At 40.3% G+C, this 23888-nt stretch overlaps 2 protein-coding genes across 2 annotated transcripts; one reads left to right on the top strand and one right to left on the bottom strand.

Moving 5' to 3' along the window:
- Positions 1-1862: 1862 nt before the first annotated feature.
- Positions 1863-3679, bottom strand: LOC5573869. The gene is made up of 2 exons (XM_001654853.2): positions 3495-3679; positions 1863-3424 (listed from the first exon to the last, which is right to left on the bottom strand). Exons 1-2 carry the CDS (start codon positions 3537-3539, stop codon positions 1937-1939), a joined length of 1533 nt encoding a protein of 510 aa, XP_001654903.2. The 5' UTR covers positions 3540-3679; the 3' UTR covers positions 1863-1936.
- A 126-nt stretch (positions 3680-3805) lies between these two features.
- On the top strand, positions 3806-22637 carry LOC5573868 (prenylated Rab acceptor protein 1). Its single transcript, XM_001654854.2, has 3 exons — positions 3806-4024; positions 4124-4330; positions 22060-22637. Exons 1-3 carry the CDS (start codon positions 3939-3941, stop codon positions 22349-22351), a joined length of 585 nt encoding a protein of 194 aa, XP_001654904.1. The 5' UTR covers positions 3806-3938; the 3' UTR covers positions 22352-22637.
- Positions 22638-23888: the final 1251 nt, after the last annotated feature.

The following is a 23888-nucleotide window of genomic DNA, read 5'->3' as shown; positions in this document are numbered from 1 at the left end:
TACTTGCCGCATCAATGGTCCAAGCGGTACCTCCGTAACAAGTTCATGTTGCTCGACTTGTTTCGGGGCATCGCTGCGAATCGTTTCTTTCACAGGGCAGTGGTCGAACAATGTGGCATCCCGGCTGATGGTGATTTTGCTAGTTGCTGTATCCAAGAACCGAAATCGATTTTCTTCATATCCAACGAATATCATCCTTTTAGCTTTCAAGTCACATTTTCGTCTCTTTTCAGCTGGTACGTGCACAATCGCTTCACTACCAAAAACGTGTACATTTATGTAGCATGGTAGTCGCCCAGTCCATATTTCGTGTGGTGTCCTGGGAATTGATGTTGGTGGCAATCGGTTCTGCAAAAAGGCGGCAGTTTTAACTGCTTCACTCCAATACATTTTACTGGGGGCTAAACAGAACAGTTTGCTGTAACACGATACCATTTTGTCTCAAGAATCTTCCTAGGGACTCGCTTGAATATTCACCGCCATTGTCGGATCTGATGACACGTGGCTTTTCCCCAAACTGGTTGGAGACCAGTTGAACAAACTCTCTAATTTTTTCCTCCGCTTCTGATTTATTTTTCAGCAAATATAGCGTCGAGTTTCTGGAATGATCGTCGATTATCGTCATGACATAACGATTTTCTCTGGGTGTTGACATGTCCATTGACCCGCATATATCGGTGTGAATTAAGTCCAGGATAGCATCAGCACGCGATTCTGAAGTAGGAAAATGTGCACTATTCATTTTGGCTTCACTACAGATGGTAAATACTGACCCTATTCCACAATCGACCATGGTGAGGTCAGTGCCCATCGTATCATCTATCAACGATACGTTTCAACGCCTTGGGATCACGGTGGCCCAAACGATTATGCCAGGAATGCTGGCAATTCTCCCGATTCTGTGTGGCTGCAACTGCCGCTGCTTCAGTTGATACAGATATCGTTCGCCGATTACTGCCACATGTACGTCCTTAAGTACCTTGCATCCGGTACGATTGAACACCACTGTGCACGTGCAGCCTTCATCCGTCATCTTGCATACTGACTACAGGTTTCCCTTCAGCTTTGGTACATACAGAACTTGCTTCAACTTCACGGTGCACTGCTTGCCGTTTTCGTCAACCGCAGTAATAGTTCCAGAGCCAGCCCGTTGAGATAGGACTTTGTTACCATCAGCCAAAGTAATGCTGCTGCTTACCTCCTGATACCTGATAAGCCAAACCGTAAGAACTGAAACACGCGTTTACAAGTTCAACAGATTTATTAGAAAATAACTTATTCCAACAACGGTTCGCTCTGAACTAAAAACTAAGCAGCACGCTACACGCGTGAGTGGTCGCCACGCGGTGGTTGCCGTGGTTGCACATGAAACGGTGCTGGTGCATTCAAACGATGATTGCCTACTTCGATAGTTTCATCAGATACCCTATGTCCAGGGAAGTCTACAATGTTCCATTACGAAAAGATCCAGGGCCGACCGGGAATCGAACGCAGACACCTTCAGCGTGGCTTTGCTTCGTAGCCGCGGACTCTAACCACTCGACTAAGGAAGGCCCAATGCTAGCTTTATATAAACCGTCTATGGGGCGATCCATTAATTACGTAAGACAATTTTCGGGGTTTTTCACTCCCCCATCCTCCCATGGTAAGACATTTTGTATGAAAATTAAAAATATGTATGGCGCGTAAGAAATCTCACAGTAAAGTAAGTGAAATTCCCTTTCTAGGACGGAAATTGAATTCCATGACCATTCATATATTTCCAGCTACATACATAGTCGAAATCCGAAAACGTATCAAGAATCAGACACAAAGCTTGAAACCCACGTAAGAGAACCGTAGATAAGGATTTGATGGATAAATAAATTGTAGGCATCAGGATGTATTAAAATATTAATTATTTTAAACAGTCGCCTTCTTAACTTACCTACTAACATCACCTCACTATCGACGGAGCAAAATTATGTGTCCGTTCTACGAAGCAGCCCGACGGAACGATTTCAGTTATCTTCTGCAGCATATCTTTCGAAGTGCCACATCCATAGATGTTGAGGTGCCTGAGCTTGGGGCATCGTTGGATTAGTTTGGTGAGATGATCGCTAGTTATCCATGCGCAATTGATCAGCCTAACGTTCACTAGTTTAGGAGGCCAGATCGGACGGGCTCCACCATGGGTCACTTTAACAAATTCCAATCGAGTGAGGTTTTGAAAACGGTCGAAGATCGGTCCAATAATGTTGTTTTTGGCTCTACACTCATGCAGCCGCAACTCCTCCAGGTTGCGAATCATTCGTGCCAAACTGGAAACAAATTCATTCGAGACGAAACTGAATGATTGGAATGAAAGTGACCTGAGGTTTGGAAGCTGCCCAATGCATCCTCTGAAATAATCTTCGTATGTTCCGTACTTGACTCGTTCTCTTCCCACGAGAATCAATCGCTCTAGGTTTGAAAGTACGGGGATATTCTTCAGACAACCGGCATTTAAGGATTCCATATGCAATCCCAGTTGTCGCAGTTCCGTGCAGTTTTCGAACATGGCATCAATTATCTCGGAATCAATTAGAACGTCTTCCAGTTGCAGTATTTGAATCTTTCGAAGCTTCCGAATGAATTTGGTCAGGGCACTAAAATGAGGCAGGTTGGTTGAACACAGTTTTAAATCCTTGAGCCGCGGGAAATTGAGTTCCAGGAATGACTCAATTTGTAGTCCATGGGGATCGAATGATACCACTGATATTGTTTCTAGTTGCTCGGACAAACTAGAATAGAGCTGCAGTTGTTCATGGGTTTCACAGGTCATCGTCAAGTGCCGCAGGTTAGGTATCAGTTCTGGTTTTGGAGGAGAGTGAAATGTGAGGTACGACGGAGATAGTTGCATTTCGAAGAATCTTGGATTGAACATGTCTGGGTTTCTCTTGATGGTTAAGCTGGTAAGAGATGTTAGGATTTTCGGATCTTCGTCTACGTCAATTACGGCCGATGAAGCGTGTGATCGTTTCGGTAATAAATCGCCACCCCAGTTCATGAGCCGTCCTCGAATTTCGAACGACATCCCCTCCAGAGATGGACGATTCTCTAGCAATTCTTGTAGGACGATGTGCAGCTTCTCTTGGAAACAGTAGAAATAGAACACCATTTCTAAATTAACCAAGGCGCGCATCGGTCTAATTAGCTGTACAACTGATTCTAAGCTTTGCTGTCTACATCCTTGAAAAACAATTTTCATATTTTTGTACGACCGATTGGATATTCGTAAAACTGTCGCAGCACTAGCCAGGCTGTCCAGATTTCGAATATCCAGTGATATGCACAATCTATGCATGAATTTGGCTGCGAATGCCAACTGATTCCATTGCTGACAAACCAAAGAAACGGTCAGCCGGGACCGGAAATTCAGCTGATCGAATATCAGCAAAAGAACCTGTAGGTGATTTAAAAGTAGCTATTAGTAACGAATAGCACGTGATGGTTAAAATTGAAACAATACTCACATCTGATGGCAGGGTTGGTAATTCTTGTTGCTGAGCGAATTCCATTTTAAAACATTCGAATTTTAAGGCAGCATGGGAACATCGAGTTTAAAGTACAACAAACAACAGACATTTTTTGTTATCAAACAAAAAAATGCATCGCGTCGAATGCATGTCAACAAAGTGTTGCATGCAGCTGTGACTGCGGTTTTTTTTTCAGTTGCGGGTACTATTTGTGACGTGCAGGGTTGTGATAAAGAAGGTTATTAACGTTATTGGGTGATTTCTATTATTCGTGCATAAAATATCCCATCACGTCTTCAATTTTTGCGTATATAAACAAAGAAGCGAAAAAACGTCAAAAAACGAATCGGGACGAAGTGGCCAAGCAGCAACGGGCTTAAATTATTGTTCATAGTTTACGAAATAGCTCACAAACGTTTTTAATTTGTCTATTGTTCCATAATGGAAGAAACGGACGTTCATATCGACGTAAGCGGTAATATGGAACCGCCCAAACAGGAGCCCAAAACTGGCTTTAACATGTCCTCGTAAGTCAGACAGAATCCGATAGTGTCATCATCCATTTGCGATGATCGTACGATAAATGACTCAACCAGTCAGAAAATAAATTTTCGATGTTGTTTCAGGTTTGCCAGCTTTGCCCGCATTCCTAATATGTGGGATTTGCTGCGGCTCACCCGACAGAACGTCCGGCCTTGGTCGGAGTTTTTGCAGACATCGAACTTCAAAACCGTCGCAAATGTACCACGTCTCACTAATCGAATCATCCGGAATTTGGGCTACTTCCAGAGCAATTATTTGTTCGTTTTTCTTGGTTTGATCGTCTATTGCCTGTAAGTATTCATGTATATTGTGCCAATTTCGCCAATTTAGCACAGAGTAGTATCGATTAGACATAGGGCCGATAGGATCAGTAAAGGTCACCTAAGGAAAAGGTCTTGCAAAGCAAATTAATAGTTAGTTCCTTGACATGATCTAGAGTTGAAAATTCTAGTCGTTTTGCCAATAAATTACGATTACAATTACAATAGTCCAACCAGGTAAAAACGTAGTATTAAGGTGAAGATGAATCGAAGCCAAAACTCAAAGTTTCAAAAGCACGAATCTGGAGAACCAAACATCCGTTTAAGCTGAAAACTTAATCGATTAGTCACTCGCTGGTGATGACCAATCGATTAAGTTTGCAGCTTAAACGGATGTTTGGTTCTCCAGATCCGTGCTTTTGAAAATTTGAGGTTTGGCTTCGATTCATCTTCACCTTAAGTGTCTCGTTTTATGCCACGGTTCTATTTTGTAAAAAGGTTTCATAGAATTTTCTTGGCAGCATTTTTGAAAAATATTTGTGGATTTGAACTACGGTGCTTTATGAGCCACCATCTTTTTGGTATTACGTCCTCACTGGGACAGAGCCTGCTTCTTAGTTTAGTGTTCAATGAGCACCTCCAAAATTATTAACTGAGAGCTTTCTTTGCCAAAGCTGCCATTTGGATAGATTCCACGGCTACAAAGTGTCTGGGTTCGATTCCCGGTCGGTCCACGATATTTTCGTAATGACTTCCCTGGGCATAGAGTATCATCGTTCCTGCCACACAATATACGAATGCGAAAATAGCAACTTTGGCAGAGAAAGCTCTCGATTAACTGTGGAAGTGATCATAAGAATACTAAGCTGAGAAGCAGGATCTGTCCCAGTGATAACGTAATGCTAAGAAGAAGAAGAAGTGATTTTAACGTAAGTCGATAGATTGCAAATCCTTCTATAATTAAAATTTATTATAATATATAACAATTTATTTATTATATTGAAATTTCTGAAATGAAAAAGTTTTTGCAAAACTCCTTGCACTAATATTAGGAACACTGTTCCTTTAGTGGAGGTATTGTCCGGAGAGCTACGCTCCGGAGCGGAATCTGCATAGACGGAATTTTGTCAGTCTCGGCAGTCGGAACACTCTATACGGACAGCATGACCTAACTAGATATATGGCAACGAAATTCAACGAAATTTATCATCTTTTAGATTTTAACATCGACGACGCTTCGTAATCGATTTGCTGAATACTTTAGACATAGTAAAGTGTGCATTTCATGTAATGTTGATGTTTGTTGCTCGTTTTGTTTGTTAGTTTAACTTATATTCATTAAGACAAATGTTATGTCAGATGGATCAAATACAAATAAATAAATAAATTTCTTAGCATGATTCTTTGAATGCTGCAATCCATTGATTTCTTATGGGACCCTCCACTACGGATACCATCAGGCACAAAGGAGCAACCACAGACAAACAGACGTAACAGCTTGAACAATTATCACCTATAAACATAGTCACGTGAACATTTACGCCCAATGCTAAAATACTTCATTTTGGCCAACCGTGAACTAGGTGGCGGTAGTGAACAAACGTCAAACTCGAACAAAAGTGATGCGAGCGCCACGAGTGGCCAGTCGGCCAACTACCAAATATTAGGATTTGGTGCTATTATGCTGTACGATGGAAATAATAAGAGTGTTACGTCTGTTTGTCTGTGGAGCAACATTTTCAAACGAAATAATTGTTTTAACTAGCTTTATGATTGAATTTTATGGATATTGTTCGATTGCTTTTTTTATTTCTTTTTTAGTATCATTTTAAACATTACATTCATTTCTTATATCTAGCTCAGGCCTGCCCAACGTACGGCCCGCGAAGAGCTATGAGATCTTCATCATAACTAGTCTTTTTGCTGCTCTACCAACTTGATATTAGAACATTTCAGGACTGATTGTTACAATTTGAGGTTCTTTTATTTAAAACTATTTTATTTTATAGACTCTTTTTGATCCTTCTAAATTTACTTGGTGTAAATAATTTACAAAGCTTCCTTTAAAAAATTATGGACTTTTATGAGAAGTAAACACAAGAAATCTTGCTAACAATCAAGGAACAAAACTGATTTGTCTATCAAGTTCGAACAAACATTGTCAATTCAAGTTTATGACCGAACTGAATTTCACTGAATCAGAAGCATAGAAAATTATATCAAATATGTATTAGTCAAATTCGTAGCCTATAGAATTTTATACAGAATTCACACAAAAAATTTCAAGGAAAACTCAGTCATGATTCTAACAAAAAAGGTAGAGCAAGATTTTATTTGAAATCCCAGGAGATTACACAAATTCCTAGCCATGATTATCAGCGAATATGGGACATTATTTTCAGAAAGGTCTTCACATAATCGTTAATGAATTTCTTACAGAATCTGAGCAGAGCAGATTTCTTCAGTATATAGAACGAAATTTTAAAATGTGTATATGTTTGGGTTCTGACGAAAGGCTGAGAACATTTTTTCACAGAATCCAATGCTTTATTCTCGCATATTTATGGAATTGTTCCATAAAAAAGGATTCTCAAATAATATTAGATTAGATTCTGACAGAATCCTTTAAACACCCCTCCCCTTGGTTATGCGACCTTGCCGCGATGGGAGGGCATAATCCATTAGCCCATATGGTGGAAACAACCAAAGGCGTAACCTGTAGTGGTGGTATCACATTTTGACATTTCAAGACCAACAATTCAAAAGGCCTCAAGTCCAAAATGTAAACAAATCAGGTTTTTGCTGATTTTAGTGTATAAGAGCCTATTCTTACTGAAACATACAATAGCCATACTCATACATAGCCCCATCTCATTTTCCACTAATCAGGTTATTTATCGCAAATGCGGCCTTTTCCTAAAAAGGCCTCATTTCTATATTCGACTGAAACCGAGTTGAGGCCTATTAAAAAAAACATCAAAATTGCAATTTAGAGAACGAAAAACGGTTCAATTTACTAAGTAGAAGTAAGTTATGCTACGGAGCGATTACGCTTTGTATTATTTTACACAGCGCTTGTCGCAATGATGAACATGATCAAATTTTCCGTCGGGTTCCTGTGGACTGATGTATTTTGTATCACACTACCTTATAATACCTGCGTCAGCCTGTCTGTACTTCACTAATTATCGACAAAACACGATTTGATTACAATTGCATGAAAAATAACGTTCAATTGCAATATTGAACCAATATTTTCTTGACGACAAACTCGCGTAGCACACCCTATGTTCATGAATGACGAGGGAGTTAATAAATCACATATTTAATCGACCGCCCGAATCTTTTTTCTGCTGTAGAGATTTCCTTGTACCTTACTTCATCACTTAACACTCTTCTACACTTCAATTTTCTTGTTTCATCATCAATTTTGGATGATTTTCAAAAGACCACATCACAAGATGATGAAAAAAGAAGCCACAACTAGAAGGCCTCAACACATGTTAGAGTAAACAAAGGCGTCAACTCACTGGCCTCATCAGCGTCGGCCGGCGTCTATGGGCACAAAGGGCTTAATACCTTTTGGTGAAATAAAAGCCTCATTTCCTTTGACTCGTTTTTTGAGTAGGATTTTTTGCTAAAATGATAGTAATTAATATTCATTGCTATAAATCAGTTTGTTCAGCGACTTTCTGGATGATAAAATAACATACAATGCATAAATTCATAATATAATTTTGATGTATTGTTTGACAAAACAAGATTGTGTTTTTCTCATTGTTTACTTTTTGGAGATGAGGCCTTTTGAATTGCTAGTCTTGATTTTTTGCTTAAAGCCGCGTCATAATGGATCATTGAATGTAGTTTTTGCAAGTGCTCACCGCATCAAAACAAAGGCGCCACTGTATATGGGATTTAACATTGTGACAAAATTGCTGTTCTGTCAAACACACAAGGCTACGGTGGCGCTATCTGTACTTCTCATAGAGGCCGTTTTGGTTATTTTAATGATCCATTCATATGGCATAGACGCAATAATATCTCGGTTCCGTCTGTGTGGCGTGATAAATTCGAACAATAAGATAGCTTGGCTTTGTTCGCTATCAAACGCAAAAACCGCTCGTTGAGTGGTATACTGTGCGACGAAGATCACTTCAGCAGTGTGCGGGTAAAATTTTTTTTCAGTGATCGGTGTCACCAAAATAGTGTTGGTATCGGTCCACCGACATGCCGTCGGGGACTGACCCCTTCCCCATAGGGGATGTGGGTCCGTCTAATCGTCGAGATGGAGAGTTTACTGGACCGCTCTTTCCTGATTGGGGTGATCCCAATGGAAATCACGGTCAGCTAGTCATGTTGAGAATGGAAGCAGTTCAGGGAAGCCTCCCGCAATCTCCGATTCTCTTAAGGAAATCGGTTGAAAGCTACTTAGGAGCGAAAGTGGACGGAGCCTATCCGGAATCCCGAGGTGCTTCATATGTTTTGAAGCTGCGGAATAAATCCCACGTCGAGAAACTGAAAAACATGTCAGCGCTCATCGATGGATTCCCCATAAAGATCGTTGAACACCCAGTGCTCAATGTTTCAAAATGCGTCATCAGCTGTAGCGAAGCTCGTGTGTACTCCGACAACGAACTGATGGAAGAACTGAAGCCTCAAGGTGTCAAGGAACTCAGAAGAATTACAAGGCGTAATGGGAATGAGCTTATCAATACCCCCACCATTATCCTTACTATTCAAGGCACACTTACCCCCGAGAATATCTACGTAGGATGGATCCGTTGCCGTACCCGACCCTCCTACCCCTCCCCTATGTTGTGCTACTGCTGCTGGGACTTCGGCCACACGCGCACTCGCTGTCAACACCAGAACAAACCCACATGTGGTAATTGTTCCGGTGACCACATGAACGACAAAGAAAATCCATGTTCCAGCTCCGCTTTCTGCAGAAGGTGCAACACAACGGATCACCCACTGGCAAGCAGAAAATGCCCATCTTACGTCAAGGAGGAAGAGATTCAACATCTACGCGTAGACATGGGAATATCGTACCCAGCGGCCAAACGACAGTACGATCTAAAGCATAATCCAAAATCGGTCGCCTCTGTTGTAGCTGCTAGTAAGGAGCAACGTTTTGAGGAACTTTCCGCCAAAGTGGACAACGCTTTGAAGGAGATGAAACGCAAAGATGAAAAGATAGAAGCTTTACTCGCGGAAGTTCAGAACAAAGACGCCCAGATTGCGAGGTTGGAAGCAACACTAAAACTTACGCCACAAGAAAGGCTCACCCTGGTCAAGGAACATGGAACAATCAAAGACCTAGTTCAAAAAATCCGTTCATTGGAAACCGAGCTGGCCAGGAAGGACAAGGAAATAGCTGTAATCCGGGACATTTACATACCCAAAAAAACTGACAGTCTGTTAGTCCCAAAAGGTACCACAGAACTGAGCAATACCAAGCCAGCAATGGACGCTAAAAAAGCAGTGCGAAAAAGAAAGTTACTAACTACGACAGCTACGAATCTCGCAATAAACGCACAAAAAACACTGCCTCTCCTACAGGCAACCTCTGGGCAACTGAAACCCCGTCGGATTATTCACCAGAAACTGCCGACATTGAAATCTCCTCTGGGGATGAGCCGATGTTAAACGCTTCTGGCTACATTTCAGACTCCTAACACTGTTTATTCTAGTCCTCTTTTAAATCCGTACGCCACGTGAGATAGAAACTAACGAACAAAATGATCCCTCATCATTCCGTTAATCGCAAAAACTACTCGAAAGTTAAGAGGACTATGCAAAAATCCACCAGCATAGCAGCAACGAACTCGAAACTCAACAGCAAACAGAAAAGCCATCTGATCACCTTCTCATCAGGGCAATTGATTGATCCCACATTCAGCAAACAACATGAAACAAACCGCCGCATTTTCCCGGTGGAGCCACCGAGGGTGTCCTACGTTAGGCAGAAACACGAAAGGCGGAAACACATAAGGCGGAATTTCGAAAGGCAGAACTAACAAAAGGCGACTACGCACAAAAGGCGGAATCACGAAAGGCAGAAACACGAAAGGCGGAATCACATAAGGCTAATTTAAATTTGGCGGACTTTTTGAACCAGCAGAGCAAACGGCCGGCCGTTTGCTCTGCTGGTTCAAAAAGTTCGCCAAATTTAAATTAGCCTTATGTGTTTCTGCGGTTTGTTTTTAGAGTGAAACCTCCATGAGTCGATGTTCCATGACTTTATAACGACTCATGATATCATACTAAAACCAAAACTAAAATTTCATGGTTAATATGATGGTCCCCTCAAACAGGTTTTTACGGTGTACAATAATAAAAAGGTGATATAGAGTAGGTGTACCAGTGATGGACGTAATGGTTCCCTATTTCGCTATATGTGTTAATAAAATTGTTTTCAAATTTTGAATTATTTTTTGTGTCTCGTAAGGTATTAAATATGTCGTTATGGTAAACCATTCAAAAAGATTCCAAATGTGAATGATTTCGAAATTTATCATATGGCCAAATAGGGAACCACTATGGCCATAACTGTTACATAACATAACATAACATAAGTGTTTCCCTAGGTCATTCCTATCCACCTCGAACAAATTTGTAAAAAATGATCTAGTTGTCCGGGTGGTAATGCTACGATAGGAATGATGTCACATGTTTACAAATCAAATTTAGTAAAGAATATGACTTAATAGTTTCGTATTCTGTTTAACTCTCCAAAGCATTTCTGTTCCATGACTCGATGTTTCCATGAGCCAATGCGATGGTCCGAATTATGGCGTTTGTAGTAAATCTATTATAGCACCGTATTGGGAAAAATAACTACAAAGGCACTTCTATGAAGCATTTTGGAATGCGAGGATTCTATAACCACTGACAAACAGACGGAACATTCGAATTATGTGCATCGTACAGCAAAATTGTGCACAATTCTAATATTTTATGGTTGGTCGATTGGCCAGTCTTAGCGCTCGTATCGCTTTTGCACACTACTGCCACCTGATTCTCGGTTTGCCAAGCACAGCATTTTCAGCATTAGACAGTAACATTTGCGAGACAAAGTTTCAAATGGGTAATTGTTCTAGCTGTTGCGTCTGTTTTTCTGTGCCATAACATTAACACGAATATGATCAGCTTGAATATCACAAGCAACAATATTAGGCGAAAAAACAGTATATGTTTCAAAGAAGAATCAATTTCAACTGGCTCTTAAGTGGCTTGTGGCGCCACACATATTCAAGGTGATAAGTCCAGAAAGAATAGCCGATGATTAAAAGAAGGACAAATCACTGATAATGTATTAGATATTTCTTTTTTAAAGAATAGACTATGTCACGGTGCCCCGATAGACCGTTATTATGCAAAAAAATTGTCCATCAAATCTAAGCACAGGGCTCGATTTCTGAGGTCATTCTGCACCTCTGAGCCAATTTTTAAAAAAATCCCTAGGAGGAATCTCGAGAAATCTTGATTTGAAGTTTTTGACTTAAAAATTCAATATAATACTTAATAAAATTTGGCATTAGCACTGAAAAAACCTACAAAAACGCTCAAAAAGTTGGCCAAACGGTTCTCAACTAGCTATAACTGTTACCATTGTTATAATTAGAAATATTTAAAACTGACTTAACATACCAGAGTGGATTAAGTATGTTTTTACATGGCTTAATCCAGTTAGCTTAGTTCAATAGAATGAAATCTAAGCAATAAATTCTTATATACAATTGATATTACGTTCGATAAACGTGAAGCATTCAATGCTGAATATAAGTAATTTACAGCTTATTTTTCGACTTTCACACTAAGTGACCAGCCCACCAAAGTCTGCCGTATTTATTTTGCTTAAAAAATTTGTTTTTACTACTTACTACTTACTACTCTTGATGTTTACGTCTAGTTTTCCGCCGAGTTCTGCCCTCACCATTCTGTGTAAAAATATCCTTTTCAATACTCCAGTCACAACAGGATTATAACTACACGGGAAACATGATTGTCATATGTCACAAGTGTTCGAAAATTAACAAAGTCTTTAACAACTTCAAACAAATCCTTAATGAGTATTTAATACTTTAGATTAGCATCACCAGGAATTCCACTCTATATACCTGCAACAATCTTCGTTTTATTTTTTTCGGAATTCATCGTCAATCTGTATATTTATTTCTAGATCACGATCGACTCAGTAATGAAATTCTGCTGCAGGTAATATCAAAGGCTTAAAAATAAAACATAAAGCTGATAGGCTGGCAAATACAATGAAGTGTAAGAATTGTAGACGAGGAGCCTATTTTTTTTTTTGGAAAATTACATGGAATGGAAGGAGATGAGTTTCAGAATTTACTATTCAATATTGCGTTTTGTCGCATATACTCCTTGATTTTGCAGACGATGACTTTATTGAAATCGTCCGCAGTGCAGTAAAACAGAGTTTCACTATTTTAAAGGTGGACAACTAGGATAAGCTTGTCATATCATGTACTCTACCCAAACGTATATGGTTGCATGTATACAAAGAAGGAAGTTCAGATTTGTTGGTGCTGAAGCAGTGCTTGATGGAGATGTACAGTTGTGTTCAGAATAATAGTAGTGTAAGCTGATTTCCATACAAAATGCTCAAATTTGGCATTCTGTTACTTTCTTTCCATAGGAGCAATCGGCATGAAATTTTGGCAGTAAACTACAAATATAGCCAATTTCATTATCACATAATTTGTTAATTTTCACACTACCGGTTAAAAAGTTAAGCACCAGGCGAAATCGTTCAAAATAATAGTAGTTTTCATTGTTTATATATCTGCTGTATTTTGAGTTTGACGCATGATAATAATGATAACACACGTGTACTAGCTGTGAATATCTCCTTTTATGGATAATGTTACCAGCTTAGGGACCAACTTGCAAGGGGAAATAACATTTCTACACTGTTGCTTGATAAAGGCTTATCTGATTACATATATCAATTATTTCGTTAACAACTTCGGCAAAACACCTCGCGACCCTTTATCGCAGAACACTGAAAAGTGTTTCGAAAACTAAATCAGTTTTCAATAAAAATGCAAATAGAACAACGATGAATGCAAGCATGCCTAAATGAATCACAATTGTCAATATGCCCTGTATAAAACGCTTATTATTGGCTCTAAAACCACATTTATTTGAGAACAGGAGCGAAAACTATTGTGTGAATAAAATAGGCAAACTTCAGTGAGCTGGTCATTTAGTGAGAATGCCGGAAGAAAAAGTTACATCATTCAGGTGGAGGTCAGCGGCCCCGTGAAAGACATTCGTGTATGTTCATAAGTATTGTACCAAATTATTCCAGATTTGAAACAAATGATTGATACTAGCTCTAAATCGACTATACAAGTATAAAAACTATAGAAATCTATGAAAAAAAAACCTTAAGCCACTCTGGTAAGTTTAGTTAGTTGTTAATGTCTAATTATAAAAACGGTAACAATTTAATACTAGTTGAGAACAGTTTGGCCAACTTTATGAGTGTTTTTGTAAGTTTTTTGCAAAATTTTAATGAGGATTATATTGAAATTTTAGATCTAAAACTTCAAATCAAGATTGCTCGAGATTCCCCCTAGGGATTTTTTTAAAAATTGGTCCAGAGGAGCAAAATAACCTCAGAAATCGAGCCCTGTGCTCAGGATTGATGGACAATTTTTTTGCATAATAACGGTCTGTCGGGGCACCGTGTATGTCCAACATTCGGGCTAATGTTACTTTCGAGCAAGTGTCTTTCGGGCTAGTGACGTAGAATTACACGATATAAGAATGCGAAAATGACAACTTTGACAAAAAAAGCTCTCAGTTAATAACGGTGGAGGTCTCATTGAACTTTAAGCTGAGAAGCAGACTGTGTCTCAGTGGGGGCGTAGTGCAACAGAAGAAAAAGCAACAATATTGACTAGATTTATCGAAAATTTAGCGCAAACCTAAGGCTGAAACAGGCGACAATAAATAAAAGAAATAGAAACAGGCGACGGTTATTTCACCTAACATCAACATGGTGCGAGATAATATTTCTCGGTTATAGTGGCACCGCAGCGTAATGGAGGGCATTGGACGGTATTTACCTGTCATGTATTAATTGGCCAATACCTACATATAAATTGAAAAACAAAAAACACCGTTTTTGAAAAGAAATTCTAAGTTCTAAGTCCGCTTAGTGATTTTGAAAACGCTGATATGATTGGGAACCTCAACAGCTCAGTCTAATTATTGTTTGGAAGCTAAAGTAAGCATTTTGAAATCGTTTTAAAATGATTCCGCCTTTTTAGATTATGCCTTATGTTATTTTCTGCCTTTTGTTACACGCCTAAGTTAGTCTGCCTTTTGAGTTTCCGCCTTTCGTGATTCCGCCTTTCGTGTTTCCGCCTTTCGTTAGGGTCCCGATCACCTTCTCATCAGGGCAATTGATTGATCCCACATTCAGCAAACAACATGAAACAAACCGCCGCATTTTCCCGGTGGAGCCACCGAGTAGTCGAGGCCTCGTCAGTGTGGACGTCTACCCCACCCCGGAACTGACGAACAACCCTCGGCGCTCCGTCGCGACCGGAAGAGGGACGGACAAGGGAGGTAACTCCTATACCCCTAAGGACAACGCGGGAGCCAAGCACCCAATGTTAACCGATATCGACACCCAGATGGAAACGCAAGAATGTGTATCTCTGCTAGCGAACACTCTTCAAAAATCTTTCACCCCCAACAACAACGCAGTAGATGTTCAAGATGCTTTGTTTAGATCTCGAAGGGCTCCACTACCGGAAATAGCTAGATCTGATTCAAAAGTTTACGATTTACTTCAGCTGCATAGGGATGGAACCGACCTTCCAACAGCTAGTACTTCTAGCTCATTCCGAGCCAGGAAAATTTCTGTTACTCCAATAGCCTATCCAGAAACTGCAAGGTCTATCGTAACGACTCACAAACCTGGAGTTGATTCCGACTCCCTGTGTGTACAGCAACCAAGAACAACATCGACTCGGATGGCACAAGCTTCGTCAAATAGAATCCCTTCGAAAGCTCCTTTAGCAATTCAATGGAACATAAATGGCTACTACAAAAATCTAGCTGACCTTGAGATGCTTATTAAAGATCAACAGCCAATCATCTTGGCTATTCAAGAACCGCACAAGGTTAGCGTAGATGGTCTTAATCGTTCATTAAGGGGCCAATATAGATGGGACAGTAAGCTTAACCAAAATATTTACCATTCAGTAGCAATTGGTATCTTAGCTACTATTCCTCACTCTTTCCTTGATCTCTCCACCGATCTGCCTATTGTGGGAGCTAGACTAGAATACCCTTTTCCACTAACAGTCATATCGGCCTATCTACCCAACGGGAAAATTGCGTACCTGAAGTCTAAACTTACAAATGTTCTTGAAAGTGTGGATAATCCTATACTAGTCCTAGCAGATGTGAATGGTCACCATCCTGAGTGGGGGAGCGCTGTTCCTAATACCAGAGGATCGCTGGTTATGGAAGTCTCAGAAGCATTTGGACTAGTCGTCCTTAACGACGGAGCAACAACGTTCACCAAAGGCCAAAGGAACTCTTCTATCGATATTAGCTTAGCTAGCCCAAACATAGTAAATCGACTTCTCTGGATAGCTGGTGAAGACCCACTGGGCAGTGATCATCACCCGATTTCGATCCGTGTGGATGAGCAACCACAAAGAATTTCAGGACTGGCCTCAATTTCAGGAACTGTTAAACGCTAAACTTCGTAATTCTACTCCAAACAATATTGATGACCTACTAGATGAAATCCACAATGCAGCCTCACTGACTATCCCTCGAACAACTGAAAACCCTGGTCGAAGATCACTCCCTTGGTGGTCTCCGGACTTGAAGAAAATTGTTAAGGCAAGGAGAAAAGCTCTCCGGGCCGCTAAACGCCTCCCCGTAGACCACCCTAACAAACACCGTGCTATGGAATCCTACCGTGCAAAAAGGAACGAGTGTCGTCAAAAAATCCGGGATGCAAAACAAAAGAGCTGGGAAGATTTCCTGGAAGGAATAAATTCCAACCAAACAGCCGCTGAGATTTGGAAACGAGTTAACGCCTTGAATGGCAAACGAAGATCGTTGGGAATGACTTTACGACTGCCTAGCGGTATAACACGGGATCCATTTGTAATAGCCAATGCCCTGGCCGACTATTTTGCATCTCTTTCATCACTCGATCTTTACGACAACGATTTCACTCGGCGGAATCAAGTTTCTATGAGCAGTTTAAGTAACTTGAAAATCCCGGAGGACACTGTTCCTCTTCCCATCAATTCCCCTTTTCGTCTAGACGAACTTAACTTTGCCTTGATGCGTAGTAAAGGCAAATCAGCAGGCCCCGACGAACTTGGCTACCCACTGTTTCGTCAACTTACAACAGAAGCAAGAGTGATCTTACTCGAACAAAGCCTGGACCCAAAACACTCTACCTCAATCATGGACTCATAGCCTAATTGTGCCGATCCCGAAAAATAAATACGCATCGACTTCTCCTAGTGATTTCCGGCCAATCTCCCTTACTTGCTGTATTAGCAAAATACTGGAGCGAATGGTGAACCGTCGGTTGAGTAGCTTTTTGGAAGACAACGAACTTCTGTGGGCTACGTGGTCGTGCGGTTAGCGGCGTCAGTCGTTTAGGCGTATTGTGGCTCGAGCGTGGGTTCGATTCCCGCTCCAGTCGATGGAAACTTTTCGTCAAACGATAAATTCATCACTGGGCTACTGGGTGTTATGTGTTGTCCGTTGCCTAATGTTCGTGATTGTTCAGTCTGTACAGCCTTTGGCTGAAGACGGTGTAAATTGTCTTTACAACGAACTTCTTGATCACAGGCAACACGCTTTCCGGCCTGGCCACGGAATAGGGACCTACTTCACTGGACTGGGCGACGTCCTTCAAGATGCAATTGACAAGAATCTCCACGCCGACATCGCATCATTAGACTTGGCCAAAGCATACAATCGCGCCTGGACCCCTCGTGCTATATACCAGTTGGCCGAATGGGCGGCCATATTCTGCACTTCCTAAAAAATTTTTTGAACGGTAGAACCTTCCAAGTTATCATTGGTAACCATCGCTCTTTGACCCGAGCCGAAAACACAGGGATCCCCCAAGGATCTGTTCTAGCTGTAACCGTCTTCTTAATCCTCATGAACAGCATCTACAATAATTTACCAAAAGAAATCTACATTTTTATCTACGATGATGATATTGTTTTGGTAATTGTCGGCCGTTCCGTAAAGCTGATTAGGCGAAAACTTCAAGCAGCGGTTTCTGCAATATCCAGGTGGACTGCAAACTGTGGGTTCACCCTATCAGCAGAAAAAAGTGTCATCTCCCATATCTGTCGATCACGCCATCGGATGTTATGAACACCAGTCAAATCTAACGGTCGTACCATTCCATTCAAGATATCAATCGTCGTACTTGGGCTCAGACTGGACCGTGAGTTACGTTTCATAGACCACTTCAAGGAGACCAAAAAGAATTGCCAAATACGGCTAAACCTTCTACGCACTCTATCAAGGCCACATCGGAGCAGCAATAGAGATATACTCCTCAGAGTAGCCAAGGCCGTCGTGAACAGTCGGCTGTTTTAATGCATTGAGTTGTTTTGTTTAGCATCAGACTCTTTCTTCGCACATCTTGCACCGACATACAACCAAGCGATCCGAATAGTAGCAGGCTTACTTCCATCAACCCCGGCTGATTCGGCTTGTGTAGAACTCGGAGTCCTACCCTTTCGTTATCTAGCCACGGAAACCTTGTGTTGCAGAGCTATAAGCTACCTCGAAAAAACGACAGGAAATCAGGAGGTCTTTCTCCTCAGGGAGGGGAACAGAGCCCTCGCAAACCTAACCCATCAGGAACTCCCCCCGGTCGAACAGGTCCACTGGGTTGGAGCCAGAAGATGGGACGCTCCACACCTCCAGGTTGATCTCTCCGTCTCGAAACGTTTCAAAGTTGGAAACAACCCTGCTGCAATGCGAGCGCACGTCGTCGAGTTACTATCCAGTAAATACCATAACCACCATATTCGTTACACAGATGGCTCCAAAACCATGGACAGGACCGGTTTTGGGGTTGCCGAAACTGGGAAAACCTACTGTTTTCGACTACCTGATCAGTGTTCAATATTCTCGGCAGAGGCAGCCGCTATTCTCCTAGCCAGTACAACACCAGCACCCAAACCGATCTGTGTGGTTTCAGATTCTGCAAGCGTTCTCAACACCATCAATTCTTTTTCATCACATCACCCTTGGATCCAGGCCATCCAGACGAAGTCTACCTAGAACAGTTTTTCTCTGGGTCCCAGGACACTCTGGTATCCAGGGTAACGTTGAAGCCGACCGCCTCGCCGCCAGAGGTCGAACTAGTCGTAGGTTTACTAGGCTGACTCCTGGAGCGGACCTAAGAATCTGGTGCAAATCTATAATTCGTTTGGCGTGGGCCCAGCAATGGATAAGCTCAAGGATGCTGTTTATCAGGAAAATCAAAGGAGAAACCACAAGATGGACCGACACCACCAACCGGCATGACCAACAAGTTCTCTCACGTTTACGAGTGGGACACACTCGTCTCACCCACAACATGGGAAATGGGGAATCTTTTCGCAGAACATGTTCCACTTGCAACGCAACCATGACTGTAGAACATTTAATCATCAACTGTTCCGTCTATCAAAACATCCGTTCCAACCATGCTGTTCCCAACAGCATAAGAGACGCCTTGGCAAACGATCCGAGCAGCGAAGCTGCTCTATTATAAAAGACGCTGAGTTATATCAACATATTTGATCCAGAATAGGAGCTCATATATCTTAAGAACCTTGCTATTCAAACTGACTGTTTCGGACTTTGTTAACTAAAACTTCTCTATATCAATGTAATTAAGCTGAAATACTATTGTAGATTATATACTATGTAACAATATGACAGGTGGGCCTCTCACTACGAAGCCCTCTTAAATGTTTTACTCCAGGAGATGAACCAGCCTATGGCTGAAAATCTCGATAATAAAGATAATAATAATAATACGACGTAGGGAATATTACTCTGAGGAAAATGACTAGTAGATCGCTGAGTAGAAATAAGTGGCGACAATTTTATTTTAATATAGTTTTTACATTGTCATAATAAGAAATACCTCTTTTGCAACAATGGTATAAATAAACTAATTCCAGCTTCATTTTCGCAAAATTTACAAGTAGAAAGTAGGCGTTGTGAAGTATTGCATTTGCTTCCGAAAAGTGAATTTTTTAGGAGACTGTAATAGAAGCCTAAGGTAACTTTACCCTTAAATATTCACTATAAAAATGACTATAGAAAGTAAGACGCTGAGATCGATCATTAGGGTACACTTGCAAGTTTCGAGAAATTGAACAGGCAAGGAAAGTGACTTTTTTCTTCAAGGATATATGAATGTAATGACCAATACATATTTTTAACAACACAAAATGAAATTAACTTGAACTACACGCAGAGAAAACTATTTTGATATCAAATATATTCAGAATCATTTCAACAATATTTCTGCATTATTTGCCGGCTTATAATTGTTTTTCATTGTTTTAATAACTACTAGCAATTTGGTTCAACAATGTTTCTTGTTGAATTTGACAGCTGGGTTCAAAGTGGTTCAACAAAATATTTTTTTGTTTAAAAAATATATTTTTTTGAAACAACAATATTTTTGCTTTGAAATAAAACTTTTTATTTTTAAAACAAAGTTCTGTGATTTTTTGATATTATAATATTTTTATTTGAATCTTGTTATTGTTCGTTATTGTCGTGGCCCCTATCTCTTTATTTTTCTTTATTGTGGGATGAGCTAAAACGACTATAGCTCTCAAAAAGCTTATATATGTTATATGTACCTGCTTGTAATTAGCGAACGAATTTGTTCCGCATCGCAAGCAAAGGGGTTTAACTCATCTGCTCAATTTCCTTCCGCGGAGTTAGATCCAGCGGTTCAAATAGAAGAAAACTAAAATAATGTAAACTAGCTTATTTGATTTAAAATTTAGGAAAGAATAGTCATAACTTACCCAGAAAGGTTTCGATTATGATTTTGGATGTTCTGAAACTATTAAATATGTTGATATATTGAACATCTCTTATGCAAATTTTCTTCTCATTCACGAGCGACATTTTTACTTTAACTCTGTTTAGAGCAAGAAACAAAATGGAAGGTCTGGTCTTTAGCTTGAAACACTGAATCAGAATAAAAAAATGAAATATTTGAAACAAACAAATCTTCAATTTAAAATCATGATTTTTGTTGTTGTTTTGAAAATAAATCTGATTTAAAATGCTGTCAGTACATTCGAAAATATTTCTGTATTATTTTGATAATCATCATTGCTGTTTCAACGCAATTTGTTTGATTACAACAAATTGAAAACGCTTTCAAAAACAACAAAAATAACTATTGTTTTGAATAGTTGTCAATTCTCTGCGTGTACTACTAAACAGCCTAATTTTGTTGAGACTTGATGACAATTGACATTCAAGACCCTAATCTTACGTAAAAGACAGGAGTAATCAGAATAGCACTTAAATGACAAATTATTCAAATCCATTTCGACTTGACAGTATTAGTAATGACACTACTACACTACTATTTCAAACAAATTCTGATGGAGCTGCTGATTTTCACAATGCTTCCTTTTCTCAGAAGCAAGGGAATATGAGTATTTTTCAAAAACTATCACGTCACAATACGAATAAATAATCAGTGTTCATGTGGGAACCATAGCCTAGTCCGTCTGAGTATTGGTCCTGGTAGAGGGGAAACTTGGCAACAGCCAGACCGATATTCAGCCTTGACAAGTTAAGCTGTCAGGCAGCTCCAACTAAATACCATAAAAAAAAATTGGTTTCAAAATTTTATGTCGTTTAGAAATTTTATGGTTTACAGAAATTTTATGTCGTTTAGAAATTTTATGGTTTTTGTTTTCAATTAGGATAACTGAATGAATGCGTGGTAGCGACATATTCCTAATTTTCGTGGAAAATTGTACATGGATCGCTTCTAAAACTGAACGTTCTTCTTCTTTTTCTTCTTCTTGGGATTACATCTTCACTGGGACAGATCCTGCTTCTCAGATTAGTGTTCCTATGAGCACTTCTACAGTTATTAACTGAGAGCTTTCTTTGCCAAAGTTGCCATTTTCGCATTCGTATATTGTGTGGCAGGTACGATGATACTCTATGCCCAGGGAAGTCAAGGAAACTTCCATTACGAAAAGATCCTGGATCGACCGGGAATCGAACCCAGACACCTTCAGCATGGCTTTGCTTTATAACCGCGAACTCTAACCACTAGGCTATGGAAGGCCCCTATGAACGTATAAATTTTAAAGATAGGAAAACATATTTGAAATATAATTGCTTAAAAAAGCCATAAACAAATGATGGGATCCGTGCGTTTTTAGAAATTTCGCGATTTTAATTTGGGGTCAGTATGGCAACGTACACAACGTATTATTTTCAAGAAAATTACTCTAAACACATTTTTTAAGAAAGGCATTTGAAAACAATATCCATGCGTAAAACAGCAACAAAAATTGCGGGAACGCACAAACATGTGAATAAAAAAATCACAAATTGAGTAACTAATAAAAAAAACAGCACTCCAAGTGTTTTGGGTCATATTGACCCGCTATTAATCGCGCCACGTATATTATCATTAGACTGAATCGAGTTTTTCTTTGCAGGTTGACGTCACCACTGATCCTGATCGTTCTTGGCGGAGTGTTTTATGCGTGCTACAAAATAAAACAAGCCAACGCACCAGTAGCTTTCTTTTCCCGACAACTGAACACCAATCAGCAGTGTATAGCGGTCAATATTGCTTCCGTTCCGTTACTATACCTCGCGGGAGCTGGTGCCGTGATGTTTTGGGTTCTGGGAGCTTCATTCTTTGTGATATCGTTACATGCGGCCTTCTACAATATCGACGCGATCGTAACGGAGGACACAGAATCGTTCCTGACAGAAACGGTTTAAACGAAGTGCAGAGGAACAACTAACAAGCGTCAATTGATATTCTAAAACGAAATTAGGTAGTCTAAAAACGCTGCAGTCAATATATATACCCTTCGAACACTATTGGAATGTTGTTCAACATTACAATCTCTTAACAATATTTGTTGGAAGCACACCATATTATCATTTTTTTGCACATTAATCCAACCAAATTAAGCCATGCTGTTCAATATACGATGTTTATCATCACTTTTGTTTGGAGCAAAAACTGTATGATAATAAAAAGATAAGCATATCACAGCACTTACTTTTATAATTACTTATTTTTATTAGCTTTGAAACTGTCCTAAAAATATCTTAAGCATTTAACCCTCCTAGTGTATTGGAGTCATGTCACAGATTCGAATTAACAAGATTCGATTCATTTCAATCGAAATTTAAGATTGAGTTTTGCACAGCTTGATTTTGGTTTAACAACAATGTCTTTTGCGCAACTAGGGTTGTCATGTCTATTATGGATTAAATTTGGACAAATTGAGATGTAAAATTGTGAAAAATAATGGAATCGTTCTGGTAGGCTTCGATCCCACGACTCCCAATACGCTAGACTGGGCGCGTTAACCAACTACGCCACAGAACAGGCAACGATTCTTCAGCACTGTCGGCCAACCTGAACCCAAGGTCCGTCACGAACCCACATTCTCCTTCACAACTCTACATCTTCTTCGGCTGGCGGAGAGGCTGGCCATTTGTCTGCACCGGCTGATAGGCACAATTTGAGAAACAAAACATCTACCGGAAAAGTGGAAGGAAGGGGTAATCTGGGACAATAGAGGCGACAAGTTAGATTGTGAGAACTTTCGAGCGATCACCATTCTAAATGTGGCCTACAAAGTATTATCCCAGATCATCTTTCGACGTCTGTCACCTGTAGTAAACGAGTTCGTGGAAAGTTATCAAGACGGCTTCGTTGATGGCTGATCGAAAACGGACCAGATCTTTGCTGTACGGAAAATCCTCCAGAAATGTCGTGAATACCAGGTCCCAACGCATCACCTTTTCATCAATTTCAAGGCGGCATACGATAGTATTAAACGCGTAGAGCTATGGGTACGAGAACAGATTTCCCGGGAAACTCAAGAGACTGATACGAGCGACGATGGAAGGTGTGCAAAATTATGTGAAGGTTGCAGGATCCGGTTTGTTTGGATCCCGCCGGGGACTACGACAAGGTAATGGACTTTCGTGCCTGTTGTTCAATATTGCGCTAGAAGGTGCTATGCGGAGAGTCGGGCTTAACAGTCGGGGTACGATTTTTACGAGATCCAGTCAATATGTTTGCATCCCGCATGATATGGACATTGTCTGCCGAATATTTGAAAAGGTGGCAGACCTGTACACCTGCCTGAAACGCGAGGCAGCAAAAGTTGGACTGGTGGTGAATGCGACCAAGACAAAGTAGGGGCAATGGGGGCAATATGAGCCACCCCGGTTTTGACCTTAAAAACAGTGTTTTAATGTCTAGTGTCATTCTAAAGGATGCCTCAGATAGCCACCA

This window comes from Aedes aegypti, chromosome 1 (genome assembly GCF_002204515.2).
Source record: "Aedes aegypti strain LVP_AGWG chromosome 1, AaegL5.0 Primary Assembly, whole genome shotgun sequence".
NCBI classification, from domain to species: domain Eukaryota; kingdom Metazoa; phylum Arthropoda; class Insecta; order Diptera; family Culicidae; genus Aedes; species Aedes aegypti.
Note: the sequence above shows the minus strand (reverse complement) of the source record. Positions and strands in the feature narration are given on the sequence as shown.